This window comes from Corapipo altera, unplaced genomic scaffold, assembly GCF_003945725.1.
Source record: "Corapipo altera isolate COAL_440 unplaced genomic scaffold, ASM394572v1 61411, whole genome shotgun sequence".
Lineage (NCBI taxonomy): Eukaryota > Metazoa > Chordata > Aves > Passeriformes > Pipridae > Corapipo > Corapipo altera.
Window position 1 is genome coordinate 13,475,308 of NW_020884875.1, and position 21,368 is coordinate 13,496,675.

The following is a 21,368-nucleotide window of genomic DNA, read 5'->3' on the forward strand; positions in this document are numbered from 1 at the left end:
ACCATACAGAAGTTAGTGACAAAAAACATACATTTTCCTACGACCAGTCTTCAATTTGGTAGACATTGACAATTTATGCAGCTAGTCACTGTTGAGATGCAGCTTTTTGTTGCTGTCCAAGAACATTAATTTTATTTCCTCACAATTTAGAAAGCTAGTAAATGTTTTGACTTGTAATGGCTCTACATCTTCCTTACAGTGAAGTTTCTCATGCACTTTATTTTTAGCTAAAACAGTAATTTTAATGAATTTGTGCTCTAAAGAAAGTATCTCAATACAGGCTCTAAGTCTGATATCAAACTTTTAATTAAAAAAATCAGATGTACTGTTGTTTTTAATATTTCTATTCTATATTTCTTATTACTTTGTTTCCATGGCCCCTTGTACATCCTTCGTAAGCATCACATGCGGTTATTTAACAACTACAACACAGCTAGTTGAACACAGTGTTCAACTAAATGCAGATTTTCAACTATGTTTTGGACAAGGAAAGTTTGAACAGATGTAGGGTACTTTTCCTTGGGGATTTTTTTTTTTGTTGGTTGGCTGGTTGTTTTGTTGCTTTGTCTTTGTTTTGCTGTTTCGTTTTTTGTTTTGGGGACTTGTTTTAGTTTTTGTTGTTAAATAGAATGAATAGAACAGACAGTAAAGGTCCCCAAATTTGCTAGCCCAAGGCTTGAAAAGGTTGGAGACAAAAAGGAATCACTGTTTAATACTCAAATCTTATTAAATACATTTCATAAATTCATTGTATCTGTTCTCAGGCAAGGATACATTCACCCCTTTTGTGCAAAGCTTAGCACAAGAACTCTGAACTCAGCACTGTCCTTAGGCACTACTGATATTTGGGGGTTGATGCTATCATCATCATCACCATCATCATCATTTTTAGCATTACTATCATTATTACATGTTTCAAGTGTAAGAATCTGTTCAGATGAGGATCTAACTCTGCTTTATGAAGAAACCTTCTTAAAGGTTTGCTTTGTACACTCTGGTCCGACAAAAACTGACATGTACAAATTTTATTTGATGAGCTACGTGCACAAGGGATGCACCATTCCCATTTCATTAATGTTACGTGCACTAATGAAGCCATTAATTCTTTTTTTTTTTTTTTTTAATTATAAATAGACAAGGGGAAGAATGTAATCTTATCTCCCAGGATCTCTCTTTGAGAGAAAGTTAATAACCTTCAAAATAATCATAACTCAAATATTTCCATAATACTGAGCTAAGTACAAACAGTACCAGTACTCCAACCACAGGACAGTTTTCCACTGCAATCCGTTCACAGGCATATTAAAAAAAGCCAAATCTCTTATAAATGAAACATCATATATTGAAAACAAAGAAGCATCACAAACAGCAAATTTACTACAATAAATTATTTAGGTTGGTGGTTCATATACTCTGAAAACAAAGTGGATAAGAGAAATACAAGTTAACTTTTTTCAGGTTATTACAACTTGGGAGAAAGTTGTGACTACTCCAGAAGCAGCTGCCTCTACCCCATTTTAAAAGGAAGAAATACATTAAGAGCTAGAAATGGAGTCATGGAAAAAATAGCTGTGTCATGGATAGTTATTTTTGCTTAAGCTTTGGCTTACCTGCAGGCAGCTTCTTGTACTCTCTTGTTGCTATCCAAGATACGCTTTAGCAACTCAGTCATTAATGGCTTCAAGTATGTGTCTGGGGGTTGACTAACTACCCAGTGTGCATAGCGACTAAGAGTCCAGCATGTAATGGAGCGCACAAGAGCCTTTTTGTCAGAGAGGCACTGAATAAGGTGAGGGATTAGCTCTGGAAGATATGGAATCATACCCTGCATGCAGCCTAGAAGGAAAAATACAGCTATTGCAGCACCAGAATTAACGAAAAGTTCTATGGTTTCCTGTTTCCTTTAAGAGACATACTTTCACTCTATGCACAATATGCAAAGTTAACTGATATTTTCACAATATACAAAGCAAGTCTACCTAATTTATATAAAGTCCTAAAAAGAAACCTTACATAAACAATAATTAAAACGTCCAATTAAACTTACATTCATTTCTATTACAAATTTAGTTCAGTGCTTTCTATTACAATTCTACTCAGTCTCCAGAAATTCTGCTTTATTAAATGTAGTATAGCAAGTACATTCAAATAAAATGAGTTTCTAAAGCTTGAAGGTTCTACATCACTCTACTCAGAGTAAGGAAGAAAACAAATAGAGACTATGGCTTGACAAGAAATCATCACATTAAAAAGGAATCCTTAAGAAATTCAAATTTCCTCTTGTTTTTTCCTAATATCATACAAATACTGACCACCAATAAAAGCTACACCATTCAAGTAAGCAAGGGCAGTAATACACTGAGATTTGCTAGAAATATTAACTTTCACTTGCTTGACTTAAAATCAAAACCAAGTAAAAAGTTTTCTAGTAACAACAAAAAAAGTAGGTTCATCAGACACCGTGGGAAAAGAAAGATAATCCAGGCATGGACCCAAATGTACTTCTTCAGCCTGTGAAAGATGCTGACAGAGATGCCGAAACTTCAGGCAAAAAGCCAAACAAGACTGTGAGTAAGTAAAAAGGAATGGAAGTTCTCCTATTTTAATTGGGGAACCATCCACAAAAGGTAGCTTAGGGTACTGAAGTCACAGGAGCAGTCTTCTCCATTTCTGAAAAACATTTCTAAAAAAATATCTTCTACAAAATCAAGGTAGTATTTCATGAGTGATCAACAATTGTATGCTGCAGAGTTAAGACGGGGGAAATAAAAGAAATTATGTAATCAATTTAGCCTCCCAAACACGCATAAATTTGAAAATTAACAATTAAATAACTGCAGTCATCTACTAGTAGATGTAGAGATTAATCACTGAAACTAAACCAGCTAACATATACTTGTTTGCATAAGTAAATTCATCTGAGCTGTTTAGAACCAATTAAAAAATCAGTAACCTGATATGCACTGTTGCCTTACCTTCAGCAATTGCACCAAGAACAAGGATACCAGATTCTTTAACTACCCACTCAGGGTGGAAGAGCAATTCCTTCAACAGGGGCAAGATGTGTGGCAGAAGTTCATCACGAAATACATTGGCTAGGACATCTAAAGCAGCAGCAGAACATTTCCCTGAAGGGAATTAACAGTGTTAATCTCTGCTTATTATACAAATAGTTGTAGTTAGGCAATATAATCCTTATTTTGAGCTGCCAGTGGATTCTCAGTGCATTAGGAGGAAAAATACTTCCATTTCATTACAACACAGTGATCCACCGTGCTTTGGTGCAAAGCCACAGTCATTATTATTATAATATCACTTCCTTCTTAATCTCTCACAGTGGATCACACTGGTCTCATCAGTAAGCAATGCTCCTTATTGTCAAGCTGTGCTGATGCTTCCTCTCTGTTCAAATTGGAAGTCAGATATAGAACACTGGATAAGAAATATGGCACACAATCCTGATTTTTAGATAACAAAAATTTTCTGAAATCCAGATAATAATAATTTGTCATCACAGATTTCTAAACTGCTCTGCTATTTCTCTTCCAGGCCACTATTTCAAAACAACTTCAGCCTTCTCACCATCTTAATCAAAACTGTGCATCACAGGGCACCTTATTTATTTGAGCTATCTTCTTCAGAAAATATGTATTTAATTCTGCAATCTCTATTTACAGCAGTGACAAGAACAGCACTAGGAATGTAAAACTATTTTTTTTCCCCAGAAAGTGGCTTTACAGAAACAAGCATATTTGCATCATATTTTCAACAACAACAACAATAAAGTTCTCCAGATACATTTCTAAATTGTTTAATCATAATCCTGAAGGTATGTTCACCTGTTGTGAAAACTTGCGGCCTTGGGAAAAAAAAAAAAGTGGCTATGTCCAAATCTCAGAACATTATTCCACAGTGAGGTCGTTTCCAAAACATATTCAAATTAGATTTGTCAAAAATTTCACAACTTAAAAACCTGTTTGTGGCATTTTCTTTCTTTACAACATGGCCTCTTAGCTGAAAGGTCCTATGACACACACAGAGGCCACCAGAATTCTGGTTTCCTCACAGCTATCTCCTCTCTTCATAACTACGGTACTGTATTCTGGTCAGAAGCAAATTCCTCTCATGATAAAGAACTACCAGTAATGGCCATAGGTAGTAGCATGTTCACATAGGGAATTAAAAACAAACCCCAAACAAAACACAAATCAATATTAGAGAGAAGACTGAAATTAAAGAAAACATAATTAAGCTTGCTCCACTGATCAATGTTTAACTGAAGTTAAACAGGCGATACATGATTTTTATTATCTCATAGAATTAAAATTCTAAGTCCAAAAGCTCCATTGAATTGCATCAGCTAAATATTTTTATCTCAACCTGCCATATTGAAGTGAAAAAATAAGCTTTCAGATGGATAGCTTTTGCCAATGCAGCTACAAAGTCCAAGGGTCATTTGAAAGACTCCCTCTCCAACACAACGACCAATTATGTCAGCAGATAGTTCTTTCTGTATTCAAAAACAAAGACTCAGTATTCCTATACACAAACTTCTCTTACTGTGGTTCCTGTATTATGCAAATTGATCTATTTCAAAATATTTTACACATTACTTTGACATACTTAAATTCCAGTCAGAAATAGTATCATCATCATCAAGTTCATCATCATCATCGTCATCATCTTCAATACCATCCTCTTCATGTTGCTGAGCCACTGTCTTTGAACGATGAAATCGAGGCCTTATATCCTGCTCACTGTCTGGAATAGCTTCATCTTCTTCAACATCCCCCTGTCATCAAATTGTTTTATCAGATAAACTAGTCCAACCATATTGCTCAAGGAAGTTAACAATGTAGTTTTAGTCCAAGACTTTGTAAGTATGTAAAAGTCACATCCCACTTGAGCTGCCCAACTAACAAAATGCCAGTGCTCCTATGTTCTCCGGACGAATTTACCAGAAAGAGGACAGAAGATACAAGCAAGAGAGATACTCTCACCCACAAAGTATCCTTCTTGTTACAAAATTACTCAATGGGAATGAAATAGAAAGAAATAATAGAGAAATCCTGGTACACAGCCATATTCTGAAACATAATCATGAAAAAAGCCATGTATTCAATCTGGAAGCCATTAGCACTAATTCTCAACATTTTTTAGGCTGCATTCTTAAAGTAGTTCATGATAATAGTATCCCAGCTCTGCCTAAATTGGGTAAGCAGGGACTGGGGGAAAGCAGGAGAGCCACAGATTATTTTCCAACAAACATAGCAGCAGTTGCATTTAGTATTTGGAACAGCATACCTTGCCCCAGAAAGCTAATTTTCCATTGAACAGATGGTAGGCCAGATCTACCCATTCTGATCTGAATGATTCTGCTTTATAGGTCAGAAGCTAACCAGCTATTCTTCTAGAGTAAATGAAACTGATACTCACCTTCAACAGAATAATATCAATCTCTGAATATTTCATACCATTTACCAGCACAGGTATCAGCCTACAAAGAAATATTTATGCATGTTAAAATAACACATAAAAAAGCAAACCAGTTTTCAGCTATACAGACCATAATTTTGGTTGTAACCCTCACCTCCCAACCCAAAAGAAAAACCTTAGCTAGTACCTGAACAAAAGCTAGTACCTGAACCAAGCTCCATGTCATAAAATTATGCAATACTTTGTAATGAGAAAAAGTGTTAATTTCAAATTACAAACTTTTAAACAGAAGTAGCCAGCTGGCACAACTGATGAATTTATTCTGAAGCACCTTTCAGAAATTACATCTATAGGTTTTCAGTAAGAATTCCAACTCCTATAATATACATGATAAGGTGACTCTTGACTTATCTCAATACTACTTGTCACTTCATTTACTTGTGGATGAAGACTCTACCTCATTACTGTTAAATATGGAAGCCTAACAACATTAAGTCCTCCTATCACTTTGTGACTACTTCAGTAATACAAGACCCCAACATTGCAGAAATCTTGACTAATCTGTATTAGGTTTTATTTCGTTATTAAACTGGTTATGGGACTCCAACCATACAGATGTATAGCTAAAAAAGTACTACGGGAAAAAAGTAAAATATTTCACATAGAAACACATTCATCACAACAACAACAAAAAAAAATCCATAAAAATATGTATTACAAGCCAAAAGAAGCTAATGACAGTGGACAGCCCAGCAACAGTGACAGACTCAATCTTTCTATATTCTGCAGCTGAGGATGATTGTTTTTGAAGGTGCAAGGCTTGCACTAATATTCACACATTGCACTGGCACATTACGTTCTAAACTCTGAATGAAGGAACAGCAAGTATAGACATTGTCACTAATTCATTGGCTTTTCTGCAGCACACTTTGTGAAGTATCCATTTTATAAGAAAGGCTTATACAAGCATAAAATGGAACAAGATGTTAGATATCACATGAACATGTTTTAAGAAAATCTTGTCCCACTTTTAATTTAGTGTACAAAATTTTAAGATTATCATCAAGTACTGACAAACTTATATAGCTCCCTACGCAAAGAGAACTCACCAAAAAAAACCTGCCTTCAACGCACATGGCATTCAAAGATCACGGGAAAAAAATGTAATATTATTCTTATTAAATTGTTTGTCTAGAAAAAGCTTCTAAAGCTTTTTTTAAAAAGTTTTCTTTAAAAATTGAGTATGATGGTGTTGCAGTGTCAATGTTCATGTAGCCAAAAGAGGTTTAATACTAATAGTTATTAACTCTGAGTGTTACATATATTATATATTGTATAATTATACATTTATATACTGCAGTCATTAGCTACATAATGTGTGTTGGGAAGGGAACAGGTGGACTCAAGACCAGTGCTATCATTCTTTTTCTTTTTGAACTACAAAACTAGAAACTAAGTAAGACCATTTTAAAATTTAAAAATCATTTCTCATAACATTGGTTCTCCTGTTTTTAATTCTATTCCTTCTCTGCTACAGTGCCGTGTTCTAATCAGTTTTCTGCTTTCATTGCTTATGGAAACTAGAATTTTCCTTCTTTTTTTTTTTTTATTTACTTCACATCTACAGTGCTTATTTTTGCTGAGAAGAATGTGTCCCCTTCAGTCTGTCATTCTGTTCTTCCATTCAAAATCTTGAGAGTCTTTACTAATTTCAAAAATGCTCTGTGCATACATGAAAAGAAAGAGTATTCTTTTCTGGCAACACTGAAGAATTAATTTCCTGTTGTAAAAGACTTCAGATTAGTTTGGAGAAAGTTACAAGCACCGTTGCAGACATGCAGGTGTTTACACTTCACACATAGATATTCACTCCCATTCAATCAACGTTCTATATTTTGAGGTATAGGACAATTTTTTGAAAGTTAGAAAAACTAATATGTGAAACTTAAACTACTATCAGGCTGCAGAAGTATGAAGGAACAAATTCTACATGCTTTCTTCAAGTTTAAATTGCAATAGTAATCGATATAAAATTGATTCCTAAATCCAGGTCATGTCATGTTGTCTTATGCTCTTTTTAAAACGAGGAACTTTTTGCACAACTATGCACATAGAAGCATTGCACAGAGATGCCCACATCAGCAGTAGTCTAGACAACATGTTCATGGTACACAAGGTATTACAAGTAATGTCATGTGCAGATGTTTATTTGAGCGTAAGTGCATGTTAGCATATCTTTGCATCCATGGGAAGCTTAACAACTTATTAAATTTGAGGTAAAGCACTACAGTGACACAGTTAAGTTGTTTCTGGAGTTCACTGGGTCTGAAATCTTCAGAAGTCTTTTCAATTATACTATGTACAAGAACTAGCTATAGGAAAATTCATCTAAACATACTGCAAGCTAGATACAGTCTCTATAAAAGAGTACCCAGGAACAAGTCAACTGAAGTTTTAAGTTTAATGAGTTGTAATTCTTAATACTTACTTAGTAAGATGCCGACATAATACATCTTTACAAATTGGCTGTTCAGCCAAAGTCAGCCAAAACTCACAAGCCTCCAAAGCCACATTTTCATCTTGGTCCTGGGTCCTTTGAAGCATGTACTACACAATATAAAAATAAATATTTAAGTTAGAACTTATTCATTAGTAGCTCAAAGAGCACCTCAGCTATATAAAATAACATGCCTTATCCTTGTTATGTTACACATCCAAAAAAGTGACAGCTTCGACATGTAAACTGGGGCAGTACCAGCACCAGTGCTAGATTTTTAACACAATCTTCTCATTTCGGGTCAAGCAATGCCTTGACTTTGATCCCAGTCATTCTAGGATAATTATTTTAAAGAAGAATAAACAACTGCCATATGCACTGCCTGTCAAACACAGTGTCAAGTTGGCAATTAGATAAAAAGAAATTTTTGCAATCTCAGTCTTGAAGGAAGAGTAACATAGCTGTTCTGATAAATGGTTTTTATTTGTTAATACTTCTGCAATACCGAACAGGGGAATCTGCAGGCAATCTAGAAAATAAAACTCACCTCAACTATACTAATCATATGAGGAAGAAGGCGATCCATCCGAACTTCCAGCAACATTACCAGAGCACGGCAAACATTTTTGCGTACTTCAGGCTCCTCATCACCAGCCAGTGCAAAAAGATTCTGTTAGGAAACCGTAACAGTTGAAAAGCCTCTATTCATCAAGTTCAATTTCTATCAAAATTGACACTGCTGGCAAACTAAAGTATGCAAATACGTACTTCTGTACTCACCTATCCCACACCTCAGAATACTATTTTATTTCTTAAAGATGTATGGTTTAGCAAATTAACTCTTCACACTCCCAACATATTTTACACATAACCATGACACTGTGTAGTATTAACAACAGTACAAGAACAGTACTTCCTGGATTATTTTTTTTCTTCTAAATGTAAATTCTATCAGTAAACAGAGAATTGTGTCAGTACATAGGAGTAGCAAATCGAATAGTCTAGATAACTCAGAATGCTTCTCATCCTCGTTTAGCAGCAGTATTCAGACAGACAAACAGGCCCAGTGACATGCACTTTCCAGGACAGGTAAGAGACAGACCGTTGTCATTACTTTTCCACCTTTACACAGCAAGAGCTTACCCTGTTTATGAAAATGAAACATCTTTCAAAATAAGTCTATTTTTTGGCCTTACTGAGTGGTTACCTCTGAGCACAAGCATACAGAATGAACTTCAGTCCACGGGGACTGAAACTAAGAATGGGCAACCAAAAATGGGGAGTTTAGGGGCAGAGGTGGTTGTAAAACACAGTTCAAAACTCCTGATAAATCAGATAGTCACTTAACTCCAACCAAGAATACACACCCACCTCGATAAAAGAATCTATGTGCAACATAAGAGCTTGAGTTCTGCTGATGATAAATTGATTGACGCATGCCACAGCATGAGACCTACAAATGGAACAGTTAAAATACATATTTTCGTGAATTAAAAACATTTTTAAACCGTACATAGGCAGCAAAAACATTAAACAAATACTTTCTAAGGGCAAGAGACAATAAATCTACATATGTGTAGTCTAACCAAGCAAAATACTAACCCACATTTTAAATACTGTCTTATACTCTGAAATAACTAATAAATACTTTAAAATAAACTATTCAGTAAAAAGAAAACAGGGCAGGATGACAATGGCTGGCACATTTGTTCTGAACAGTATGTAATGATGTTCTTTTTGGTTATATTATGATTGTGATCTTCTCAGATATTAATAATTCCATACAAGTCAATATGGTGAAATTTAAGCAGGACCTTCTTTGCTGCTAAGTATGCAACTTCCTTTGCAATATTTTCAGAATTTAGTGAGACCAATATGTGTCAACAATGTAACTATAGCTTAGAACAAACCCACACTTGTAGTAGGATACATACTCATGGTAGAAATATTATAAAAAAACAAAGCATTGTTATTCTATTCCATTTCATGTAAAGCCATTACTTACAGGTCTTTTTCATTCTCAGACACAAAAGTCAAATTCTCAAAGCGGAGGCACAAGGCAAAACTACCTCTAATGCCCTCTGAAGATTCACTACAGTATTTTTAGTAGTGTAACTCTAAACTTTTATTCTGTGCAGACATTTCTTGGAAGACTGTCTCATAAAACATTGTTCAAAAGTTGTCTTTCGATAGATTTAAATATAAGGTATTATTGTACTGACACTACTAGTCCTTTTCATATCACAGCACTATGTACTCAAACTAGGCTATGGGTCAGCAGGCGCTTTAAATCTGAAACTGGTGTAACAGTCTCAAAGCCAGGAACCTTGCAGCGTAAGAAAGAAGTGAGAGACTGTATAATGTAGTAAAGAAAGAAGCATGTTTTCTCCATCTCTCCCAGATCCAGAAAGGAGATTATGAGATTAGCTCAGTTGGTTAGAGCATGATGTTAAGAACACCAAGGTCATGGGTTTGATCCTTGTATGGGCCAATCATGTAAGAGCAGGACTTGATGATTCTTGTGAGTCCCTTACAACTCAGAATATTCTGTGAAACTTACTAAGTTTTATCTTTCCACAAGACCAAGTTCACACTTTATTACATATTATTCACAGTGTGCATCTTTTATAGGTAAATTTCTCAACCCTATCAGAATCATAGCATGATACATTCTAAGTTATAGTCTTCCTCTTAAGTCTTCACTATCTACCACTCTTGGCAGTAAAGAATTGCCACCTCCAAGTTGCCAAATTTTTCAATATAATTTTCAAACAGGAGTTAAAAACACGTTTCACAGAATCACTAAGAATCACAGAATGGTTGAGGCTGGAATGCATCCCTGGAAATCATCTGGTCCAACCCCCCTGCTCAAGCAGGGCCACCTATAGCCAGTTGCCCAGGACCATGTTCAGCTGGCTATTGAATATCTCCAAGGATAGAGACTCTATCACCTCTCTGGGCAGCCTGTGCCAGGGTTTGATCACTCACAGTAAAAAGGTGGTTTTGATGTTCAGAGGGAACCTTCTGAGTTTCTGTTTGTGGCCACTGCCTCTGGTTCTGTCACTGGGCACCACTGGAAAGAGCCCAGACATGTCTTTTCTTCCTCCCTCTCTTCAGGTATTTACACACATTGATGAGTCTCAGCTCTTTCAGCCTTTCCTCAGACCACTGCTGAACTCTTTCCAGTATATCAATGTCTCTTTCACACTGAACTGTCCAGAACTGGACACAGTACTTCAGGTGTGGCCTCACCTCGAAGATGAAGGGAAGGATCACCTTCCTTAACGAGATGGCAACACTCAAGCCCAAGATGCCGTTAGCTTTTTTTGCAGCAGAGGCACTCTGGCTACTGTTCTTTGTAACGAATATTAGAAATAACAATTTAATTCTGGAATTTTTCTTCCATGCTGTTATTTTAGAGAGATTTAATATAGTTTTACAGTGAAAAGATGATGAGCCCATTCAATTTGATTCAGCTGAAAGTTCAGTTAAAAGCAGAACTTTTTTCACCAAAGCTCAGAAACTTTTGTCAGCAAAAGAATTTTTACTCTCCTATTGCTGAAGCCATTACAAAAGGAATGCAAAATTATTATTTCTAATCAGAATATTAAGTGCACACCACAGCATTGAATTTTTCATAATAATATGCAAAAACTTTAAGGAAACAATTTGATTTTCAAAATCATTGAGAGGGGAGATTGTTGCATTAACCAAGCAGACAAACATGGAAATTACTGATGCATGGAATCTTTGTCGATCTCTGCAGGGTTATTTTAAAAAACAAAGCAGGTTTTAAACAGCTCTACAAAATAGCAGCCTTGCTGCTCATGTAAATAAAATTTAAACATGAAGTCTACAGGTAACTGTAAGCACAATATATAAACCTACCGTATTTTTGGACTGCTGTGCTTGAAGAACTGCAAGAACTTAGGTATCATGATATTGAGTGGCCGATCCAACACATCACTATCTAAAATTTCAGCAGAATCTTCACATATTTTCTGAAGAGCGCCAAAAGCACCCTGTTTAAAAATAAATAAGTAAACAAACAAACAAATAAATATATTCTTTCACATTCTGAAGAACACCAAATTTCAGACTTTGTATACAATAGGTAATTTCAGCACAACACAGTATCTGTAGCTAGTTAACACTGTAAATGCAGCTAACTTAATATGGATTAAACTGAAATATCCTTAAAGGCATTTTATTTAAACCAGCATCTGCCAGCTCTCAAGCTGTGTGAGTCAGTAATGGATAAGTCGCAATTTTAGTTTGAGAGTTCAATGCTCATCTATTCAATCATATTTTAAAAAATGTTTAAAAGCTAGCTCTTATTTGATAAATAAATAGAATGAGGCAGTAGTAACCAATTTAATTACATATATAAATGTATTTCCTTTCATGATTTGGTATGGGGGAAAAGAGAGATGACACTCAATTTGAGTTCCATTTTCAAGCGTTTTTTTCTTTTTCTGAGAGAAAGCAGCACTAAAACACTACACAACAGCATGGCGTCTTGGACCATCAGTCATCTCTGAGGATCACTTTATACAAAATGTTTCATACACTTCCGTGGAGACAGTATCAAGTAATTCAAATGGCAAGCAATCACAGATCACTTTTCCAGATTAAGTTACAATAAGAGTGAACTCTACTTTTATGTAAGAGAAAATTCAGGGTCAACTTAATGACACTGATGATGCCTAAAAGAGTAGTAACTTCAGGACACTTCTCAGCTGAGATATGCCAACTATCCATCTGCAATCTTATTCTGCTTTTATGCAAAAAACCTAAATTCATTTGAATGAACAGTAAGAACATGGACTGCAGGTAGAGAAGAAAGTATCAAACTGAGCCACTATTCTCCAAGGAGAACACACGGACACATATAAAGACACACAGAAATGCACACAATACTATACCTATACAAAGTCTCTGTGAAGAGAGATAAAAATAATCAAATTCAGATGATACTCTTTAATTTTCTATAAATCTCCTTACCTCACAGGTATTGTAATCTTCAGAATCCAACAGGCTGCAAAGCTTTGGCAAGAGTTCTGGCCAATTCTGTAATTCCCCTTTTGAGGCAATGGTTGTTATCAGAATGCCTAAAGGAAACAGAATAATGAAGGAAATGAGATCTCACATACTTTCACATTGTTCATATCAATTTTTCTTATTTTTCTCCTCTCAGATATCGTAGGACTTAAGAGATTTCTTGTTTTGTTAAAAACTGGCATGCATAAAAAAAGGAAGCACATTTAATTGCACATGTTACTTGAAGGGCTTTGAAAAGCAAAGTTGGGTTGTTCCTTCCTGCTACCATGGAGGGCTCAGACATTAGAAATCAAGCACAAAGTAATTTCACTTAAAGAAATAATAATTTACAACATTTATACACATATATATGTAGTATATAAAATAACAATTAAAAACATGGCAGGGTAACTTTGGCTCTAAATTTACTAAACACTGTGCAAGTCTGGACCTTCAATATAGAGTATCCACTTCAAGTCACCTCTTGTTTGTGATGATACAAAAACATCAATGTGCCAATCTGTCAAATAAACTTACAACCAAGTGCTAAGTTATGTGTTCGCAACTTTACTGTGTTTACACAAAATATTAAGAACACATTCTAAGACCAAGATACCTAAAAAGAGCTTAAACACAGGCAAGTCATCCAGTTATGGGCTGTGAGATCCAGCAAACAGACAGGTCAGCCCAGAGAGTCACTAATTCTGTTTCCAGAAATCCCAAGAAAAACTAATTAGGTGACAGGAACAGGGAAGGCAGCTTATAAAACTAGGACTGAGTTTGTATGAGTTCATTTTGCCTCAACACAAAATGAAACAAGTTAGCATAATCCATTCTGCTACTAGAAGTCACTGCTAAGGAGCATGAACATAGAAGAACTTGATACTACTACAGCCAGTAATCTCTCAAGTGAAAAGTGATGGAAAAAGCTTCCCAAGCTTTTTCATTGAGCTAATCACAACGTATCATTTTTCTTTGGAATAAATGTTAAAATTCTTGTCCAATATACAAGAATACAGGACAACATCACAGAGCAAAGGACATTCTGAACAGGACACACAGCAACTAAACAATATTTTGCATCATGTTTCCTTTGATGCAAGAGGTTGGAGAACTCACACAGACAAAGCACAAAAATTAAGACAGAAGCCAAATACAGTTTTACAGCTCCAGGAGTAGTTTGTATACAGTTCTCTTCATAACTGCAACTGAAAAGATTCCCAAAAGCCTATGGAGATCTGTGGAGTCTTAAAAGACTGCATTTTTCCTGAATATTATCATCCTGTAAAGAATACCATATACATTAATAGAAAATACTTATCTTAGTGATGCTAGATCTTAACCACTTCTTTTTCTTTTATAAAAATAAAATAAATTAACTTTCTTGCCTCCTAGTCAAAGCACTTAATTTGCAAAATTGTCTCTTTAACTTAGATCTGGCACAAGTTTGTTTGTACATTTAATACAAGTTCAGAAACAAATGTAAGAATGAAATTCCTGGACTCCTCTGGACTAACATGTGACAGAAATCATTACAAGCCTCAAAGGAATAGGTAGTTTTAGGAAAAGAGTTGGCTGAAGATCTTTTCAAGGTCTAGAAGCGTTTTCAGAAGGTGATAAATGGTCTGGCTATATTTGTAATATGTCCAAGCTTTCACAGCTGAAGGAAACTATTGAATTCAAAACCTACTTTCAGTGTTTTTCCAAAACGCCTATTCCAGACAGCAACAGGACAAACTAGGAGGAAATACTTCCAGACGCATAGGCAAAAAGTGACTTGAGGCCACTGGCCCTTGTAACAGAGATGTATGCAGTTCAGATCATACATGCCATTACAAACTTTCCATACGGATCTGTGGGAAAGCCATTTAACACTGTGCTAGTGCTTTTGAAATGTTAAAGAGACACTTTGGTAGAGACAAAGAAAAAAAGATAGTAATATCAGACTACCAGGAACTTAGAGAGGCAACTGTTATAGCATTTGACACTTTGCAAAAGGTTTTAAGAACAATCAGGAAGCAGCCACATAAAACTAAGTTTCAGGGACTTATGTTCATGCTAAAAAGAATCTTCATCAGTTTCCAATGAGCATCATTTTCCAAAAGTGAAATTTTCCCTACACACCTTCTGCTTCATTTGGCCAGCAGGGAACAGAGACACCAGAGAAAAGACCAACACTTTCATGGTTTTCTCTGCAACACTTCAGGTACAGAAATATGGACATCAGAAGAATAATCAAAGTAAAGAAATAAATCGGTTTAGTAGCCTGAAGCTTTTTGACAGGTTTGGGCTAGACAAGGCCCTTCCTTCTGACCAGCATACTAAGCAACACAGTTAGCAAGCTGAAAAGTGAAAGTCTTTATAAAGATGGTCTTTGATTTGTAAGTAATTTCAAAACAGTATTACAGAATCTTTTGATATTTCACTTGACAAATGTGAAATCTAACTAATATAGCAACTGGGTTAATTAAGCAGTAAATACACAAGAGAACAAACTCCAGAGGGATGTCAGAAATTGTTAAAAATATTAGCTTACTTGTATTAACAACATCTTTTATGTCACTGTTTCAATTACATGTAACCTCAGTTTACATGATCAATTCTACAATGAAAAATTTAACACAAAGAAAAAGCAGCTATGCTTCATTACTTTTATGCCAATAATAGGATGAGGAAGGCTGGGGTTTTGAGTGTGGTTCTTGGAGCCCCTGTAACTCCTAAAGTTGATTTCTGAACTCCTTAACTCCTAAAAGCTGAATTTCATAACAAAATTTCCCCTCATAGGGCAATCAGTAGCTTTCAATTTCCTCCTACAGTAAAGCTCTCCAGTCCTACTACTAGTCTTAAATGCTCAAATTATTTTTCCTGCTTGTGTTTAAGTGGAGCTACCACTAAGGTCATGCCTTAGACTAGAATCCTTAGCAAGTTTTAAGAACAGTTGCAGGTACTTCCAAAAGAGATGCATTTATATCCTGGTAAATTTGTGGGTTCTCATAAATGCAGTTTGAACTTGAATCCATATTTCAAGATCAGCACACAGGGTTTTAAAACCTGTACCACACAGTACAGAGACGTTACACTTTGTTACTCCTTTGGGGATTAAAATAAGGATAAGCTAAGTAAGGATACAACAATGTGCAGTTATCATTTGGTCTCAAGCTATAGTTCTAAAATCAACTCTATTACCATGCTCATTCTCCTCAGCAAAGTGACTTTGAAGGACAGGATTAATGAGCTTGCCTCTGTCTTGGCCAAAAGGTATCAGCTTTCATCTGGTTAGTACTAGATGCTGGAGACCACAGAGCGAATCCTGCATTAAATTTTCTCTGATTCTTTATTTTGATGTACTTATTCATCTTGCTCTTAGAATGCCTGAGATCTTATTTGCAATTGGCTCATTAAATAGATAGTGCTTAAACTGCAAAACCCAATACTCATCAAAAAGGGCAGCTCTAACTTGCACATGCCAACTCATGCTAAGAAGGCAGTCTAGGTAGGTAGTAATATATTTACAACTAAGTAGTACCAAGAAATGAGCAGGTACCAGACCAACATCATGACTGAGAGAGATAGCTCCAGAGATCCAACAATTCAAACAAGAGAGCACAACACACATGCTAAGCAGCTTATGCAAGCATATAGTTCATCAGTTGCTACAATCTTCAGAGTTCATATATGCTGAAAAATCCCTGCAAGGATCACTTAAAGCTGAACAATAACTGAGCTACTAATCCACAAGCACTTTGTACCAGGAGAAACTAATCAGTAACTGCTTGAAAACAAACGATCTCTGCCTCCCTCAAAAAATCACCCCACAGATCCGTCACCAAACAAACCTAAGACAGCAATCCAAGTGGAATATTTTCTTTAGTCAGCTCCACTGTACTCCACTGAAAACTCCTATGAACAAACAAGTAAGAGTGACTCTTCTACAACCTGAAATCCAAATGTACCCGCCACTCAAAGACATGGAACATGGAACATTAATATGGAACATTATGGAACATTAATAAATATGGACCATTAATAAAATTCATTGTAAAGCAGCTTCACAAGTGACAAGACAGTACGAAAAAGCTAAGAAATGAGTATTTTTCTCTAGAAGGAATCCTATAGAAAAAGCAAAGGGTTCTAAAGGAACAGTAACTGGTAGAAATTTGTGTAATAAAAAAGAAACTTCTCACTGGAACTAGATGATCTTTAAGGTCTCTTAACCATTTTATGATTCCATGTACACCACACTTTATCTAGTACTTTCTGACAGAAGAAGGTATTTAAGAACAGAACCTCCTTATGTGAATGCCTTATGCATAGTATGATGATTCCCTGAAGGGATGTGCATTTGTGTGCATATGGGCAGTGGGGTGCAGGAAATCAACTAAAGGAAGTGTTTCCTTGATGTAACCACAGTAATGAAATAGTTAAGTCAGACCTTTACCTTATTCCCATTTTTAGGTTGAGAAGCTGGCAGCAAGCTCAATTTTAGCAGATTCAAAGAAACTTACATTCAGTTACATTTCAAGAAATATGAACTGAATTGCTGTATCAATTCTAAGATAATAAGAATCAAAAGTGTGACTTTTTATATTCTCAGTAAAGAAAAATACTAAAATATGGTGAAATGTATCATTAAAATCTGACAATTATCAGAAGCAAACACTTTTAGGGGTTTAATAACTGTTTATGTCACTAGTGCAGCTCTCACCCATATCAGTAACATTTTCAGTATGAAGAATGCAGAATAAGAGCAAACTTACCTACAGTAGCTCTAATTAAGGGGGAGGAATCACCAATGTTGTTCAGACATTCACTTTTAATGAAGTCAGTTACCCCATTTGGAAAGTTGTGAAAATGTGCTTTTACGTTATTCTTCAAGATAAGACCACTCAAGGAACGTGTTGGCTCATCTGCAACAGAAAGTAATTACAGTCAACCTTCAATCAGCTCACAGGAATAAAGCAGATTTCCAGAACAATACAAAAAGATTAAAGCTTATATAGAGATATTAATCTTCATTCCCTTATCTCTCCTTGCAGCTACACCCAGCAAACATTTTCAGGTTCAGAGTACACAAATCAGAGGGCTGGGCAATCACCAACCATATGAAGTTCAACATGGGAAAGCGCTGGATTCTGCACTTGGGATGGGGCAACCCTAGATGTTTGTACAGACTGGGGAATGAGACGCTTGAAAGCAGTGCCACAGAACAGGACCTGGGGGTCCTGGTTGATGTCAAGTTGAATCAGAGTCAGCAGTGCCCTGGCAGCCAGGAGGGTCAACCCTGTCCTGGGGGGCATCAGGCAAAGCATTGCCAGCTGGTCGAGGGAGGGGATTGTCCCGCTCTGCTCTGCACTGGGACAGCCTCACCTTGAACACTGTGTGCAGTTTGGGGCACCACAGTATGAGTAATACGTAAAGCTATTAAAGAGTGTCCAAAGGAGGGCAATGAGAATGGTGAAGGGCCTTTAGAGGAAGCTGTATGAGGAGCGGCTGAGGTCACTTGGTCTGTTCAGCCTGGAGGAGACTGAGGGGAGCCTACACAGCCTACAACTTCCTCATGAGGAGAAGAGGAGGGGCAGGCACTGATCTCTTCTCTGTGGTGACCAGTGACAGGGCCAGAGGGAATGGCCTGAAGTCATGTCAGGAGAGGTTTAGGTTGGATATTAGAAAAAGGTTCTTCCCCCAGAGGGTGGTTGGGTGCTGGAACCGGCTCCCCAGGGAAGTGGTCACAGCACCAAACCTGACAGAGTTCGAGAAGCGTTTGAACTTGGGCACATGGTGTGATTCTTGGGATGTCCTGTGCAGGTCCATTACTGGGACTTGATGATCCTTGTGGGTCCTTTCCCACTCAGCATATTCTGTGATACACTTTTTCTATTTATTCAATATCAGAATATCAGTGTTACAAACTCTACATTTTAAGAAAAAGTTTTGAATAGACATATAGGCAAGAAATATATCTGAAGTCACAGATATAGGAGACTCATTAAAGACATTAGCTAGCAGAAGACAGACATTTTGATTATACTGACTAGCTTGCTGCAACACTGATACTGTAAGGAACTGATGACAAATCTGCTTTCACCAAAGTAAGATACAGAAATGATGTAGGGACTATGTAGTAAAACCACGACCCTCTAATCCCACAGAAATACAGTGCTCAATCTTTTTAGAAAATTAAGTACAGTAATTCCTTCAGAAATTAGCTATTCCATTGAATCTATTAAATTAATAATTAGAGAGAGAAGGAAAAAAATCTTTAAACAGTGTTAATAGGTAAGTGTTACACAGTGTGAACCATAAGAAAAATGCAGCTAGAATTGACCTGAACCGAGTAAGAATTTAAGTTCAGGCAACAGTTTCAGTTCTTTTCACTGAACTTTCTCTAAGTTACTGGGCCAAGTGGAGGAATTGGAGAAGAGCAGCTTAGATTTTTCATTTATAGTAGAGCAGATTCATGTTTGTTTCTTCAACGAAGGGCACGAGTAACTTGGTATTAGTTCTGAAATATGCTGAAAAAGAAATCTGAATGTTCTATATAGGAAGTGTTAGTTTACAGTATAAGAAAATTTAAATTCACGGTTTACAGTAACCCTTATCAGCACTGGAAGCTACTTTTAATCAGCATTTTAATCACCTGTTTGACTTTTTTGTATAAAGTGCTGATTTGGGTGAAATAAGGAAACTTCTTTTGTGCCAAGAATTAGTTTACACATGGATCTATTCCAGCCCTTCAAAGCTATTAATATTCTAACAGAAATAAGGATAAGCAAATTAAGAGATACAACTTTCAAATTTAAAGTACTTTCAAACTAAAGTTACTGCATCACAACACCAAGACTCTCAGTACACCGCACTGACCGACAGACACTGGACACTTTATATATGTGGTCTGTGCTAGTTAGCATAGAAATACCACTTTTCAGAAGTGAGGAGTTTGTTTGGCTGATCAGAAATTAAAATTCATTTTTATAAACTGATTTTGAGTGCTAAAACCACTGCCATCACATAATTTTTAATCTTTTTTTTAATGTTCATATTTCAGTTCTCCTAAAGAAGAATCAGTTATAATGCTCCATAACTATGAATGCATTGATACATAAACAAGTATAGTCTTTGGAATTCAGTACTTTATAAACCATGAAGCCATCCAATGAATACATATTTGAAACAATTCTACAACTTTACCTACTGTTTTAAATACTCACCAACTTCTAAACAATGTAAAAATTAAAACTTATTTCACTTGCACAGTACTGCATTTCAAGGGCCAGAAACTTTTCTGGGAGAATAGAGAAGGAGGGAAGAAAGGGTTTATTATTTCAAATAAAATACTAAAGACTGTATGCGTGGACAAAATTTTCCCAACCACAGAAGTAATTTGTGAGCTGTATTAGGATTGTTATTTGGCAAGTCAAATCAAGTAATTTTGTAAATGTTTAAAAAGTTTCAAAGATATCATCAGTAAAGATATGGTAGAGATTGACCTAAAGAAAGAAATTATCGCTTGAACTCTTTATCAGTCTCAAGTTTGCTTGACATGGTCTCTGAATCAAAAGTGAAATCTTCACATCAACTCTTACACCACTATAGTACGTCAAACTCTGATTGTTTTACAGAGCTGTCATGCAGTAATAGGTACACAGACATCTTCGAGAAATCCAATCCTCCATCAATTATTACTGTGATTTAAAATTATGCCTGGAGAGAAAAGAAGCCAAGGGACTTCTTTAATTTCCACGTTTTAAAACCTTGCAAGCCACAACAAAACAGCAGCAGCAGCAACCACAGATACTAAATACAACAGTTACTGTAAATCTGTATCAACTATCAGTATCTTCGTGGGGTGAAAGAAATCAGAGTGACAACCAAAGTCTGATTAGAATACACTAAATCAGCCACTATAAACTCTAGAATGAAAATACTAAGTAGTGCACTAAAAAAAAAAACATTAATCTTTTAGAATGCCTGGCTACAGCTACAAAATGGATAAGGTAACAGTTTCAATTTAACCAAGCAAAGATACATACACTATTAAGTTCCCTGTGTCAGAAACAGACAGATTAGTCAGTTTGTTTAGATAAAAATCAAGGTCACATTAAGGTGAAACTTCAGGACCACTTTTTTCCTTCATGAACTATCCTAGGGTGTGCAGCAGCTTGAAACGTCTTTAATCCAGTCCTTCAGGTAAGATAACAAAAAGACTATTCTCCATAGCAGGTTATCTGCAACAAAGATTCCATGCGATTCACAGTGGAAGTTGCATCTCTGACAAATGAAAAAGAAGTAACGAAGCAAGAATAAAGATTAAAAACAAAAAGCAAAAACAATTATCACCATACTGAGAGGTGTGGCAATGGATTTGCCATATGCAGGATGGAAGAAGTCCTGTCAG

General features: G+C 36.0%; 1 protein-coding gene across 3 annotated transcripts in view; it reads right to left on the minus strand.

Moving 5' to 3' along the window:
• Nucleotides 1-21,368, minus strand: part of TNPO1 (transportin 1) — a 78,545-nt gene that overhangs the window by 16,606 nt on the left and 40,571 nt on the right. For 2 of the 3 annotated variants that reach the window (XM_027634348.1, XM_027634349.1), the window contains exons 5-14: nucleotides 17,731-17,880; nucleotides 12,938-13,044; nucleotides 11,822-11,955; nucleotides 9,305-9,386; nucleotides 8,481-8,603; nucleotides 7,925-8,043; nucleotides 5,437-5,497; nucleotides 4,624-4,792; nucleotides 2,976-3,128; nucleotides 1,611-1,836 (exon numbers count right to left, since the gene is read on the minus strand). In XM_027634348.1, the coding sequence (XP_027490149.1) occupies nucleotides 1,611-1,836; nucleotides 2,976-3,128; nucleotides 4,624-4,792; nucleotides 5,437-5,497; nucleotides 7,925-8,043; nucleotides 8,481-8,603; nucleotides 9,305-9,386; nucleotides 11,822-11,955; nucleotides 12,938-13,044; nucleotides 17,731-17,880 (1,324 nt within the window). Of the gene's footprint in view, nucleotides 1-1,610; nucleotides 1,837-2,975; nucleotides 3,129-4,623; nucleotides 4,793-5,436; nucleotides 5,498-7,924; nucleotides 8,044-8,480; nucleotides 8,604-9,304; nucleotides 9,387-11,817; nucleotides 11,956-12,937; nucleotides 13,045-17,730; nucleotides 17,881-21,368 lie in introns of those variants that run through there. The other variant, XM_027634350.1, reaches the window with a different exon arrangement.